We start from the raw sequence: 16,028 nt of genomic DNA on the forward strand, positions 1-16,028 counted from the left end.
TTCCAGTTCCTTGTGTAGCTGTTTCCGGCATTCAGGGTCTCCATGGTGTATAAGATTCATCCAATCGGTTTTACCCTTCAGGGGCTGACAAAGGAATGAACCGGAAGTAACCTCTGTGCGTTCCATAGTGCGGTCCAGCAACCAAGGAGGTAGACAAAAAGTTTCCTCGCCACTGTTGACGACATCTAGTTGTGTAAGCTCATGCATGAGCTTATATAAATAATAATTTGTGCTGCAGAGCTGCGTTTTTGCATCCCAGTATAGTTGCCATCTTTATGGGCCTGATTGTAAATCAGATGGATCTCTCCTCATGGATGCAGATATCAATTTTTACCATATTCAGACTGCTAATAAGCCTGGCTTAATATCAATACTGGTTATAAATTCTAGAGATGTGCGCCGACCCTCGTGTTTTGGATCTGGATCTCCCCTGGTTTTGGATCTGAATCTGGTTTTGGTTTTTTTCCTTGGTGTTTTGTTTTTCGGTTTTGGATCTGGATTTTTTTCTTAAAATATCATAAAAACAGCTAAAATCACATAAAATGGGCCTGTTTTTGTGCCTACAGTATTATTAACCTCAATAACATATATTTCCAGTCATTTCCAATCAATTTTGACCACTGCACAATATAATTTTTTTCATCTAGTTAAGGCCAAAAGGTTGCATCCAGATAGCTGGCTGACTAAGCTAAGCGACACAGTGGGCGGCACTAACATGTTGCAGTCCAGCTTCCAATTTCCAACACAGATACAGTGTGTTATACAGTGTGGGTTGGATACACCAATAGTGCACTTACTGTGTTGGCAGAGCAGGGTTGCTGACTCAGTACATGGAATCTCAGTGCAGGGTACTGATGATGGCTATGAAACCAAGCAGATGGATAGGGGCGGTGCAGTCACATAGTTGTGTACACCTCTGCTTATGGGTGAATATACACATTTAGTTCCGTGCATGCAATGCAAGTGTAATTCCAACGGCTTGTGTTCATCTCTGCATGGGCCCCATTATCCCATTAGACAGTAAATAATTTTACACTGCAGAAGGAAATGTAATGGTCACCTCCATTAATACTGGAACATGCATAAAATGACGTGCTCATTGCTACTAGTAGAAACAAATTTTAGCTGTTTCCTGTAAACGATTATATATCTGTGTGTAAGGAGATTGCCTTGTCAGCTTTTGCACAGGTCGCATACTGTTTGTGTATTCTTTTGTCACTTCTTTGAGCCTGTTCATTTTTCGACCCATTAAGCTGATGAAGATGAAGATAAGGACGATGACTTCCGAGCCCCCCTCTACAAGAATGTGGAGATCAAAAGAATACAAGTACGGATGAAGTGGTGCGCCACCTGCCACTTTTACCGCCCGCCTCGCTGCTCACATTGCAGTGTGTGTGACAACTGTGTGGAGGTAAGCCCAGTGCCACAGACAAGAAATGGCATAATGTGGTTGTTACATTGTTGATGTTACCAGCCCCTGAACCTACTTGAGGATAACACATAGCTGTGCTGTCACTCACAATAAGAGTCACTCACGCCGGGTATCCACTACCCGATTACATAGAGCAATTGAATGATTACAACATTGTAAACGTGCAATCGATCAGTAATCAGGCACACATCGGGGATGTAAATGTCGGAAACGACCAGCGATGCGCGCTCCCGCTGGTTGTTTCCTACTTCAATCTTCACCCGAACATGCTGGTCAGGTTGAGCATGTTAGGGGATGATTGATACGCCTACACTGAACGATTGATCGTTCAGTGTAGGCACAGAACCAGACTGTGAAACGACTGTACGATTACAATGTCATAATCGTTCAGTCGTTTCTATGTCTGCAGTGGATGTGCCTCATTAGAAACGCAAACAGGGGATCGGCACTCTTTTTTTCTAAAGCGCCTAGTTGTTGTTGGGTTATAAGGAAATCCATCCACTCACACTGCATTTGCAAATACTCTATTGTTATTCTTAGATGGACGCTACATTGTATGCAGTTTGGCTTTAAGACACTAATATAACTTATTTGAGGATCATTTCTAGTAATAATGGAAGTAAACAAATTGAACAAGTGAAGCTAACGGGAATTCTTAAACACACACTGACTAGATTTGTAATTTCTCTTTTTCCATAGAGGATTGGCAAACCTCTTCTAGGTATGCTGCTATTATCATACCCTGTTAATTGATTATTAATCTGTCTGGCACTTTGACTACATTTGTAATGTGAATTCTTACTGGAATAATGAAATGGCCAAGATTTAAATGATAGAACACAATCTATAAATTTAGTTCCAGCGAGCAAATTCGGGGAAATTAACCAAAATTTAATTCATTCAGTGCATCAATGTTTAGCAATGAAATAATAATAGCTACCTAATATTAATAACCTAGTAAGATGTCGGCTGAAAGACTTTCTGGCAGGACGTAACCTGGTGACTCTATATTTCCAACAGCCAGAACATGAATTGAGGTGTTATCCGTACCAAGCCATCCGATTCTATCGCTCATATGACGAGCATACTTACCTACTCTTCTGGAAGGTGCAGGAGACTACCAATTTTTTGGGTAGCCTTCCACACCCCCAGGAGAGTGAAATGGGCAGGATGGCGAGATAATACCGGTTAATCGCTGCTTAGTAGGGAGGGTACGGGGCTTAACTGATGCAAATTGACTCAACATGGGAAGGACTGTCCCACCCCCAAAGTGGTCATTTGGTTCTCCCCGAGAGGAGAATGAAAAAGTAGGCAAGTATGATGTACAATACAGTCTAGATTAGGAAATGTTGCGATTATTATGGGCAACACCTCCACTTTCCCTATATAAAGAAGTTTATGGCGATCTGCACCTTTGCCGCCTTGTAATATGTGACTTAGATGGATACTAATTTCCTTGATAAAAATAGCCACAATTGTTGCAATAGCATAAATTATACATTACCTATCTATATTCTCTGATTTATATAACCCGTTATCTCTTTGTAGGATTTTGACCATCACTGCCCATGGGTGAATAACTGCATAGGTCGCAGAAACTATCGCTACTTCTTCCTGTTCCTGCTGTCGCTGAGCACGCACATGGTCGGCGTCTTCTCATTTGGCCTCATATTTGTCCTACACCATCTGGAGGTGCTGGGAGAGGCCCACACCAGTATTACGTATCCTTTCTGCAAGAGAAAATAACGTATTAATTTGTGCAATAGGGCTGATATAGCAGCACATGGGCCACAACCAATAATATTGCCTGATAATAATCCAGTGAAAATCAATTGGAACATTATTATAGCATATTATAAGGTAAATGGCCTTTTCACCACACTAACAGGTCACAGTCATGCTGGAAGTGAACTGGCTGCTCAGCAAAGAGGGCTGGTTCTTATTTAATTTGGCCACTTTGACCTTTGCTAAATTAGACACTGATCCCTATGGCTAGTTTAATACATCTCTTGCTCTATTCATTCACTCAGCCTGGCTCAGACATCATTATCCACTAATTAGTACTAATACAGCCACTTAATATGTTGTATTGAAAGGTGGGGTTGGGAGAGATGTACTTAGAAAATAAAGTGTCATGTTTACCATGGAAGCAATCTGTACAGTAAAAGCTATATTTTATAGAAATGAAATGATAATTATGCTGTAGTTAAATTTTAAACACAAATATATTCAAAAAATACTTTTCTTCCCTTGCCCCTTGATCAGTGTTTGTACTTTTTTTTTTTTACTGTATTATTTTTATTTTTTATCAATCTTTTTGGAAATCCTTTTTTGTTTTCAATAAAGTTGTACAAATGAGTATGCTTAGATGTTCTATTTATACACAATCTGGAGTGTAAATAAGAAAGGGATAGTGTATAATAAGTACCATTTTTTAACACAGAGGGGATTTCTTTGTTTTGTATGGGTTTTTTAAGGGGCTGGTAGTTATTTGGAACTCCAGTGTTGTGGAGGTTTTTTTTTTTGTGATTAGGTGTGTCTGCCATGAAAATTGCTTGTGGCCCCAAGGCAGTCAGTTGGACAGCCTTTACCCTTGAGAGATGAAATGCATTATGTTATATTGCAGAGGAGGAGAGTCCTGTTAGGATATGATGGCATTACAACTAACAGACCGGTGACTGATAAACGAGACTAGGAACACAGTATTATGAAGTACTTTAATAAATTCCTTAGCATCTATTGTGCAGGATATCGGTAATGTGTGTGGCTGGCCTATTTTTCATCCCCGTTATCGGCCTCACAGGTTTTCATATTGTTCTTGTTGTACGGGGCCGCACCACCAATGAACAGGTAAGATGGGCATCCCAAATTGTTTTAAGTCATTGTAGCCTTGAATTTTTGTGTTTAGTTATGCCTAACATAGGGGCTATGTTTTATTATGCCCTGGGAAGTTGGCTTCCTCTATTTGCATGTTCTCTGTCATTTTTATAGACCTCACCACAGCACCAATGCTGTCACACGCATCTCTTGCCTTTTGGCCACACTTCCAATATAAATATTGCCTTTTGGGAGATTATTATACTTTAATTAGATTAACAGCACAGCTCTGGAAGACTTCATTAGCAACTTCATAGAAAGTAGGTAAAGTCCTATAAGAACAATACAATTTGTATGTGTTCATCCCATTATATTTACAAAGGGGGGAAAAAGTCCAACAAATGAATGAACTACATTCGTGTTAAGCAACCTGATAAACTGCATTGGTCACAAGGGCAGCCCTCTAACCGTCAAAAGGGCTGCACATTACCCTTAGCCTCAGCAATAAGTTTAAATAATACATTTTATCACAGAGAGATACACCAATCTGTAATAACATATCAGTGGGCATTTTAAACAGGTGTAACAATCTATAACAAATCAATCTGACTATAAAACAGAAAGGAGCTGGATGCCACCATGAGGGCTCGGAGGGCTGTGTTTTGCCCGTCACTGACCTACATCATCTCATGTTTCTTTATTGTAATTGTCATTTTACACAGGTGACTGGGAAGTTCCGTGGAGGTGTCAACCCTTTCACTAGAGGATGCTGTGGTAACATACAACATGTGTTGTGTAGTCCATTGTCACCGAGGTAAGTAAAGAGAGGGTCTACCACTGTGGGCTCTATTTACTAAGCAGTGTTAGGAGACAAAGTGAAAGGAGATAAGGTACCAACCAATCAGCTCCCAACTGTTATTTTTCATGGCAGTTAGGATTGGCTGGTACTTTGTCTCCTAACACTGCTAAGTAAATAGACCCCTAAGTATCCTAGCCCATCCTTGGTACCCTGCTACCACTCTACTAACACTGTCTTAAATATTTTGAATGCTGAAGAAAGTGCATACTCATGTGAAAACACAACACCTGACTAAATCACAGCAGTCACATAATACTGTATGTATAGGTTTTTTTTTTTTACAATTTTTATGCAATATGCCAAAATGGACTTCTGCAAGTGTTGACTAGCATGGTCTAATAACTAAATAAGCTGCACAATGGTTATCTATAGTAGATCTGGGTATGCGTTCGCCATCCCGGCGGTCTGGATTCCGACACTTACTTTACCAGCGCCAGAATACCGATGCCAGTCAGAATCCCGGCGCTGGCATCCCGACCGCTGGGATGCCGAAGGTAAGTAACTGGGTGGGGGGGAGGGTTAGGTTTAGGGGTTAGGGTTAGGCACTAAGGTGTTAGGGTGCGGGGAGGTTAGATTTAGGCACTGGGGAGAGGGTTAGGGTGAGGCACTAAGGCGGGAGGGTTAGGATGCGGGGAGGTTAGATTTAGGCACTGGGGAGAGGGTTAGGGTGAGGCACTAAGGCGGGAGGGTTAGGATGCGGGGAGGTTAGATTTAGGCTCTAGGAGGGGGGGGGGTAGATTCAGGCATGAGGGAGGGTTAGGGTAGGGAGAGGGGTGGGTTAGTTTTCCGACTGTCGGTATGTTAACCCTGTCGGGATCCATGGGTCGGGGTTCTGACTGCGTGGATCCCACCTGTCAGTATTAGATACCAGTTCCGTCACAGAGGAGAGGCAGGATTAATTTTTCGTCTCTATCTTTACAATAGCTTTAAGTTATGTGGTCAGGTAAGTAGATTCAGAACAATGAGAGAATGATGCATGTGTAGATATTGAATTAATAAAAATGTAACTAGCCTGTGTGACTTCCTGGGTTGCCATGGTGCAGACACGTGGGATGCAGTTTGGGTTACTAATATTGTGCACTGTAATATGCTTAAACCTAGGACTTCATTTCAACTGAGTGTAAAAACAATGTACTTACTGACATCCAGTATCGATTTTCGTACACTTCTGTCCATTCTTCTCGTTCATGTGTGTAAACGCTCCCCGTTCATAATCACAAACATTTTTATTATGTTTGTTGCGAAGTATAAATCTAACAAGTATACGAGTAACATTGTTACACAATATGCAAAGGCTTTTTCTAAAATGCAGCACAAAATTTTAGGTGTTTTTGAGGAAATTACTGTTTTATACTACCTGCCTACTTATAGTAGTCAGGAGGATGACTGCCACTAAGGGCCAAATTACTGTCTACTACTCTTTAATCGCAGCTACCTTAAATAGCCTTCGTAGTTATTACATTATCAGAACTACCATTAAAGATTGATATTATGGTTGACCATTCTTCTGGCGACATACCAATTAGGCGCATACCAATAAATGTTAGAATATAGTTATTTTCTTGCAATAAAATCAATTGCAAAGTCCATTAGTAATTATGGAACTATTTATTTAGTATTTTTTCAGGCTAGTTAGTGTAACTGCACTTCACCAGAAAGCTAGTGTGTACTGTGTTTTTTTGTATAGCTCCTTTTTATGTATGTAAGAGTGCAGGCTAACAGTTGAGCTGTTTTTTCTTTGTGTATAAGGTATGTGGTTGAACCAAAGAAGAAGCAGCCAATCACACTCAAGCCTCCATTTATACGCCAAGATTTGTCTGAAAGGCAGATAACGGTTAAGATCAGCGACAATGGCATCCAAGCTAATTTGCACCGCTCCAAGGTGACCGTGCTTTGTGTGCTTATATGATAATGACAATTGAAGTTGAGTTATCTGTTTTACACTTATCTTCCTTTTTTCCTTTCAGTCTAAAGGAAGTCTGGAGGGTATAAATGACAAAACTCTGGAAATACAGCCGCCTCTACTTCCTAAGGTTGAACCTACCAAATATTCTGACATGAAGGGAACCCTGGGAAGCAGTGAAGGTAAATGCAGCATTCTCTGTATTGTCAACATCTTTCTGGAGTATTTCTGTTAAAAATAAATGGGTGTAAATATTTTTCTGAAGTAGATATTAAACCATATTCTGTACGGTATTCATATTTTATTTTTGGATAAAATGTATAATAATGATATAAGCTATAAAACATAAATGTAAAATCATTTGAATGAAAGAATCTGAAAAGGTAGTTTTATGGTTTTTATTTTTTATTTTAAACATGGTTTTATTACATTTTCCAACAGATCAGAGCAGCACATGTCCAGTAAAAGCAGTAAGTCAGGACTTCCAATTAGTGAGCATATATGCACATAAGGTGGAGAATAAAGGAATAATATGAATCCCAGAAAATGTGCAGAGACTCCTACATGAGCTCCACCAAAAAAAGACATGCATATAGTGCTTAAGGCAATAAAAGTTCTTAAGGAGCTTAATGAAAGTCTATGGGGTTTTGTACAACTTTTTAATAGCGGCAGTATATTTTTTCCCTTCTAACAGTCTAACTGTTTCTACTACAAACTACATATCTGGTTCTATCGTTCTGCCCTGTTCAGGGTGAATCATCCAGTGAGTGAGTGGTTAAGGGAATTCTCATATTTAAGGGGGTGGTGTATGTGTAAGATACAATATAAAAACTATTTTGTGACATGTACCATCATTATTACTTTGTATTCTTTTTAAAATACATATTTGGTTTAAAGATTGAAGGAATAGTTAGCATTTTACAACCAAAAAAACAGGAGAGGTTGAGAAATGACGAGTGAATGAACACACAATGCTAGCAAATAAACAGTTGAATAATATGACTTGCATCAGTATATCTAATATAAGATTGTATACACTAAAATTTAAGATTACTGTATTAAACCTGAAAATGTTCATTCAGTGGTAGTTTTCATTCACTGGCTGATTCACCCTATGGCCCATATTCAATTGCAGGTGAAAAGTCCCGTGCTTTTCGCATGGCAGACTTTTCGCCATCATCGCTGGTTTTGCCTGCGGAAAAGTATCGTGCACGTCCCCGCTTATCCCCGTATTCAATTCCAAAGGAAGCGAAAACGCGTCCCGGCGAAACTGTAACAGGCAAAGTGTTGGCAGAATTGGGGAAATCAGCCTGACACCCCCCAAAAGATGCACTAACATTGGGGATCAATATAGATGTCACCGATTAGCCCTACTGAATCTATTTGGGGTACTTAAGTGCTGTCAATTGCCTCTAATTAGCGTCTTTGCACAAGTGGTGAAGAATGGCATTTAGCATTTTTTTCTGGCGAAAACAAGTAGTCCTGTCAAATTTGGGGTACTTGAAAATGGGTGCTAGCATAGTTCAAAATCACTAAAGTCAAGCTTTAAAGTGCACAAAAAAAACGCACCTTCAGCAAACACCTGCAATCAAAAAACACCTCCCCCATACTTGCAGACCCCCCAAAAGTCTATTTTGCTAGTTTTTGCATTTGTATCCCCCACTTTGTACTTTTTCGCCCTTATTGTCAGAGTATTTTTTTGGGGTGATCCCCTCTTTCTTTTTTTTTTGTGTGTGTGTGTTTTTTTGATGCAGTTATCCTTTGGGGGCCTGTCCAAATGATGCAGAGTGGTTTTCGCACCTTTGCTCCCCAAAACCACAATTTCCGCCGGGTATTAATAGGTGAAACTTTTCCGCCTATTACATTGCGTTGACTTTCCGCATAGATGAAAAGTCTTTGCAGTTGAAAGTTTCCGTCTGGCAAAATGACGTCATCAGCGAAACTATTCTGCCGATCTCGTCTTTTTCACCGGCAACTGAATATGCCCCTATTTGTGTTTAATTGTTTCCATGCTTATCTGAATTCACCACCACAAATGTTTTGACTGATCTATCACTCTTTTTGGAAAAAAAAAATCTTCCTTTCTTTTCATTCTTCCTTCAATTTTAAAATGTGTGTCCTTATTATAGTAATTACATAACAATTAAAATACTTCCTGCATGAACTTTGTTAAGACAGTTGAGTGTTTTATCATGTTACCTCTGTCCCTTCTCTCCTCATAAGGGGCCTATCCATTAGCAGATAAATTGAATGATATATCGTTCAATTGTTCAATTGGCCCTGAATGATGACAGATGCGCACTCCCGCGGCCGATAAATTTAATCTTTCATCTATCCAACATGTTGGTCAATTATCACATATCGTTGCTTGATATTAGAAATACCTGGCAGTTTATATGCGGTAAACAACGAAAGATATTAGCAGCAGCTACAGAGCGCTGCAGAGGAAAAAAATCCACTCCCTGAATTATGTCATGCGACATCGTTCATCTTTTGCTAAAATCTGTCATGTACATGACAGATATCTTTCAGCACAGCCACCGGAATTTTCAATAGATATTTTTTTGTCTTTCATCTTTCAGAAAAAACATCTGCTAATGGATAGGCCCCTTTAGTTGTATATATTCAGCTTACGGTCTTTCCTGATTTCCTGATGGTTTGCTATGCAGCATATTAGTAGCTCTTGTCTGAATTTGTTTTATTAATTTTCTTTGGGGGTTGGGTTCTTCTGAACTGTGCTCAGTACTCAAGGAGAGATCTTCCTAGTAACCTAAAAAGTGGCAATATAACCTCCCTCTTCCTCCTGTACTACAAGAGTCCTGAAGCCTCATCATACTACACTGCTTGCAGACCTTCATCTGAAACTATATTATAACTGAAGTTCCATTGTCTCTGTTGTTCTTGACATTACATCACCATTCATTCTGTAATCTACTTTCTGATTTTTGCATCATATATATTCTTTTACTCTCTTTATTTTGGGCATGACCATGAAGCATGAGAGATGAGATAGGTCTGTAGTGTATACAAAACAAATGTAACATTAAAGTTAACACAAAAATACAAACCGTGTCAAAATAACAGTTTACATTTTTGATGTCATACAGGCCTGTGTCTTTGAGGACTTAGTTCTGGTGGTACCAGTTGATCTGGCTAAAATGCTGTGTTATGAGAGGATTATTTAGTAAAAAGTGGTGTACTAATTATTCGTAGAATCTAGATAGGAGGACCTTTTTGTGCGTTTTAGAAAGCAATCGATTTCTGACATCTCTCTACAATATACTGTTTGTGCGGGGGAAGGGCCGTGATAAAGTGAAACAGATCACCAAGGTGGTTAAGGATGTCCCAACAGGTAGAGATTCCAATTGAATTTTTGCCAGGTTTTAAGGGCTCGCACTACGATAGGGAGGTGCAAATGTGACTTTGGTCTCTATCCTCTGCAGCTATTGGTTTAGTTCCAGAGCATCATCTTCTAGCAAGGTGGTTTCCAATGTTCATTGTTCTACTGATATTCAGAGAAGTGTGCCAAACTATAAGCTGACTTGGCGATGGCATGTCTTAGGAATAATGGGAGGCGAAGAAGATTCAAAAAGAAAAGTGCTAACATATATTGCCCTTCCTTGTCTTCACTTTTTATGATTATATACATTTTGCCAGCCTTCTGATGATTTCTTAGTTGTTTGATTTGGCAAAATCTGGTAACACAATGCAAGGTAATATAAAGCTGGAAAGTTGATCCAAAAAATTTGATCGAGAGATTAGTACAGTGTGATCCCACACTTTAGTCCATTCATTAATTTTTAAATCACTAGTTTTTTTACTAACCAACCCAGTTACAAATACCATTAGACCACACATAATATCACTAAGGAATAGTTTAAACTAAACAAAACCCATTACAGCTAACCTGAGGCCAGTGGTGTATCTATAATGCATGTGAGATGTGTGGTGTACACAGTCCATGCTGCCCACCCTGCACCCATTGCAATGTCTTATTGGTGCCACTTGCACCATGTTTCTGGTGAGTTCTTCAGAAACATGGTACCTGCACCATATTATAAGCAGGGATCACTGAATATTTGGCTTGTGTGCAGAAGGTACCTAAGACTCTGACATTGTGCTATAGTCATTGTTACCTTCCGTCTTTGTTATCTTTTATGTATGCCCCTCAGTTTCTGCAGAATTTATAGTGTAATACCATAAAGAATGCCTTGCTAACATCTAAATAAGCTATATCCACTATAATCTATCACTGTATATACAGTTTTACTGATAATCTGCCAGCCAAGAGACTGGGCTGCATTTGGATCAAACTGCTGTTCTTTTTAATAGTTTTCAACAGTAAATACAGAACAAATATAGTTACTTAGGCATCCTACACTTTCTTTGTCTCCTTCAACACATATCCACCTCCTTCTATTTTTATCCCTACGTTCCTTCCATTTTTCTCTTTCCTTTCAGTAATGTATTTAAGGAATGCATTGTCACCCTTTTTATAATGGCTGTGCTTTAACTCCTTATTGTTTGTCCAGTCTTTTAAACTACTGTTATAATAATAAAAAGTGCTTACTGTATAACAACTGCTACTTCCTTGGTAAACCATATTCGATTGTTCTTCGCCTCCCTTTTATTGTCATATTTAGAACAAACTGTTCCACTTTCCTGCGCTCCATCCATCAATCTCCCCCCCCCCCCCCCCTGCGCACACACAAAAAAGTCCAATTAATTTGTAAATGCCACTATCATTTTTACCATAATGTTTATACCATATAAGTGTTTTATGCTGTGGATTGCTCTATTTTTGGTTCTACTCACTATACTACAATGCTATACAATGGAGTTTTAGGGGTATATTTACTAAAGTGAGAGTTCTTAGAAGTGGAGATGTTGCCCATAGCAACCAATCAGATTCTATTTAACATTTAACTATCACCTTCTAGAAGATAATAGCTAAAATCTGATTGGTTGCTATGGGCAACATCTCCAATTCTTTAAACTCTCACTTTAGTAAATTTACCCCTTAGTGTTAATCTTAACCTATGTGATTTAAATTGGAGTAATTGTTTGAAATAATAACTAGCAACTAAAGTGCCCATTGCAGCCCATTTTATTCCATTTTTGATGCAAGTTGATTTCAGGGAATGATTGCTCATGACGTAAGAAATTCCGTTGATGAAGTGTTGTCCACGTATTCAATGCATGCTAGCATATCTTTCATTTAGTTGTAAAAAAAAAAAAAGCAGTGTCACCGATCTTATGCAAGTTATTAAGTTGTATTAAACTACTTATTGTACAATTTAGACATGACATTGTACAGCGTGAGCAGGATGGCCCATTCACATGAGTCATGAGATTGGGGTTTATGATTGGTCGTCCCATTCACACATCCCTTGTTCTATCAGAGCCATGGGAAGACAGCTGGCAAAATAGACCAATGCGGATTTTTATGGTCCGTTCCCCTTTGAGTATTGTGTAGGAACTATGTGGTGTTGCGTAAAGGGGACCTGTTAATAATAAAGGATATGATTAATGAAAGGAAAGAAAGTAACTGAGGGATGGTTAAAATAATCCAGAATGTATTGGTTAATGATGACTGCTGAAGGAGTTAACAATGGATGACAGGTTTTGATGCAGAAAGGGAGGAGTTACTGATAACTGAGGAAGTGGGGGATACATATGATGGTGAAGTTGAAATAATGGGGCAGGGTGATGATGAATGAGGGGTCAGGATGGTAATTGCGATTAAGGGGAAATGTTGATAGGATTATGAGGAGAGGAGGAATGTGAGGGGATGATGAGTGTGCAGTGATATGCTGAGGAGGGTGGTGAATGAGATGTAGAAGAGGATTAAGATGGAGATCGTATTGCAGAGGTTCTCAAACGCGGTCCTCAAGGCTCTCCCAACAGTTCAGGTTTAGAGATATCCCTGGTTGAGCACAGGTGGTTGTCAAATTGACTCAGGTACTAATTGTCACCTGTGCTGAACCATGGATATCTGTAAAACCTGAACTGTTGGGGGAACCTTGAGGACCGCGTTTGCGAACCTCTGTCGTATTGGATAGTGAGGGGGTTTTAATGCCTGTAATGGTGCGTACACACATCGATTTGAACGATAATGATATCATTATCGTTCAAATCAGTCATTTAGATGGTCCCTATCAATTTACCATTGACCAGCGATGCGCGGCCACGTATGGACGATATCGTCCGTCGGCCATGCATGCCGGTCAACTTGCTCGATATCGAGCAGGTTACTAGAGGGATCGTCGCTATAGTAGTCTGTAAGTATGTGGTGTGCTGGGTGATCGATATCGATCATCCAGCACACCAGGGAGGGTGCATGACAATCAGCCAGCGATATCGTATCGCTGGCTGATCGCTACGTGTGTATGCCCCATAAGAGCGGTGAGCTGTGTGTGGTCTGCCATTTATTAGCAGATACCATATAAACAGATTTAAAAAAAATTGTGGCCTTTAATTTATTAGGAACTTTCCTAGGCCCTAAAATAAGTGTTGTACAGTAGATTCTCTTGTAACTGCTTGTGAGACAACCATATTATATCATCCACCATAGTCCTATGAAAGGATTTCCTCCTGGATTATAATTTTATATTTATTGGGTTTTAATGTGTTCACTTTCAGACAGCGGATTGTCTCCAAAAATGATCAGCCCCCCAACTCCAGCCATGTACAAATATCGACCAGGGTTTGGAGCAAACCCAAAAGTACACTACCATCCAGCAACAGAGCAGGTAAAGTGCAAGATTATCATCTTTATGCGAGATTAGCAAGGCCTTTTTTGTGCTATATTAGTATGCTTAGGAGAGTGGAGTGGGGGGTGGAGGTACATTGAAATAATTACTTATTTTTGAGATCTGGGGGTATATTTACTAAAGGTTGATTTTAATTGATTTTGATCAATTTAAAAATGATCAACGCCAGTGTTGTGTTTCTGGGGCTAAATCACATTTACTAACAGACCTTTTTTTTTTTTTTTTTTTAAATATTAGCAAATGTGTGATTTAGCCCCAGAAGCACAACATCGATTTTAAATAGAACAAAATAGAATAAAATTGACCTTTAGCAAATATACCCCCTGAAGTCTTGCTCTTGCTAGGTAAAGAAAAGCCAACATAAGGTCATTTCTCTGTTTGATTAATTTAACTGCATAGGTGTAACCAATGTGATGGGTTCAATACAATAGTGTGTGCATGACATTAAATGGAAATACATTCCTTTAGAGTTCCTTCATAATGATTTTTATAAACCTAATGGATTTAGAAAAATATACAATATAACATGATATTCTTTCTATTATCATTTAAATTTAAACAAAAAAACACCATATTTCCTGTTTGGTTTGATTGTTATAGTTGATGCACTAAAAGCGCTTTAGGGAAATATGTGCCATATATAAAAGAATCACATGGTTATTTTAGGTTTTGATTCCTGAAATCTTCTATATTCTAATAAAAATAACACCATTCTATTATTGTAAATCCAAGCAGAAGGTATTTATTATAGATACTTTTTGAAACTTACTAAGCCGATTTCTTTTACTCCAGATTGCTATGCAAGAAGGTCTGAAGGACAGTGTGTTCTTGGAGGAAGATTGCCGGAGTCATGATTACCAATCAGAGCCTAACTTAGACCTCTCAGAGTATCGCAAGAACTCACTTCACAAGTCATACCAGTCATCTCCATTGCAACTAGACAACTTCACTGCCAACTCGCGTTCCCTGAGCCTGAAGAACTCTGTGCGCCGTGAGTCAGAGAAAGTTCCTCTCCAAATGGTAAAGTCAGAAGGGGACTCTACTACACCATACAAGAGTGTTTTTTCCCCCAATGCCCTGTCAAACCGCAATGGGAGCTTATCTTATGACAGTTTGCTTAACCCAATGTCTCCAGCATCTGGTAAATGCGCTGCACACACTGCTGCTGGTTCGGTGGGATACCACTCACCATATATGTCTGCCAAAATGTGCCACCTACGAGGAGCAGAGCAGCAACCTATGCATAGTTTTAGCCCTGTATTGAGCAGGGCAGCTGGACATCCGAGAGAACCTTCTCCTGTGCGTTATGACAACCTCTCCAAATCCATCATGGCCTCAATCCAGGAAAGGAAGGAGATGGAGGAGCGGGAGAAACTATTACATTCTCACACAGATTCTGTATTTGCAGACTCAGGGGTCTATGATACTCCCAGCACATACAGCTTACAGCAGGTTAGCTCACTCTCAGATAACCCACGTGCAGCTTCAGGACGGTATGGTTCAAAGGACAATCTTCTGGCTGGGGCTGCTAGTTTTAACTCCAGGAATCCTCTTCTCCAGTCCTCTGTATCCTCTCTTTCCAGTGCAGTCTCAAGAGCCCCTAGGACTTCCACCACATCTTTACAGGCTGATCTGGCCAATAACAATATCCAGAGTCACCAACCCTTGCAAGCACGGATTAGTAATGGTTCATACAAGTCCCCTGGCCATCAGGCTCCATCCTCACCTTCTGGAATTCCTAGATCTCCCTCTTATGGGGGAGCAAAAGCAGTCACATTTCTCAATACAATGGGATTTGTAGAAGGACCTTCCATGGCAGTTCAAAGGTAAAAAGATCTCCATTCAAAAATATGCATCTGAAATCAGCATGGGTGTTTCTAGACATCTTATATGTATCTATAAGTTTAATTATATGATGCCACACAAGGTACACAGCACTTTATAGCACACTTTACTGATTATCTGGGGGCAATATGGGAACGGCAAGTTTAGATATTTTAAATACAATCTAAAAAAATCCCAATCTTGAAGATTTTAGAAGTGAATTAGGTGGTCAGAGAAATAGGTAGAGTGGGAGATATTCAAATGTGCTTATGACAGGTGAGACAATACATGCAGTCACTTTGGGGTTATGCCATGAGTTAGTTATGTCAGTTTAGATTTCTCTACAGATAGTGGCTGTCTCAGATGGTATAATAAAATCAGGAGTAAACTATACAAGGTGCCATTGCCTACGTGGTGTAG

At 39.5% G+C, this 16,028-nt stretch overlaps 1 protein-coding gene across 1 annotated transcript in view; it reads left to right on the forward strand.

The window, feature by feature from the left end:
* Positions 1-16,028, forward strand: part of ZDHHC8 (zDHHC palmitoyltransferase 8) — an 86,054-nt gene that overhangs the window by 59,450 nt on the left and 10,576 nt on the right. The window contains exons 3-10 of the mRNA XM_088476685.1: positions 1,254-1,411; positions 2,981-3,153; positions 4,180-4,282; positions 4,972-5,063; positions 6,858-6,990; positions 7,076-7,193; positions 13,654-13,763; positions 14,577-15,610. Coding sequence (XP_088332811.1) covers positions 1,254-1,411; positions 2,981-3,153; positions 4,180-4,282; positions 4,972-5,063; positions 6,858-6,990; positions 7,076-7,193; positions 13,654-13,763; positions 14,577-15,610 — 1,921 coding nt within the window. The remainder of the gene's footprint in view (positions 1-1,253; positions 1,412-2,980; positions 3,154-4,179; positions 4,283-4,971; positions 5,064-6,857; positions 6,991-7,075; positions 7,194-13,653; positions 13,764-14,576; positions 15,611-16,028) is intronic.

The sequence above is a fragment of the Taudactylus pleione genome, unplaced genomic scaffold (genome assembly GCF_031769625.1).
Source record: "Taudactylus pleione unplaced genomic scaffold, aTauple2 ptg000191l, whole genome shotgun sequence".
NCBI classification, from domain to species: Eukaryota; Metazoa; Chordata; class Amphibia; order Anura; family Myobatrachidae; genus Taudactylus; species Taudactylus pleione.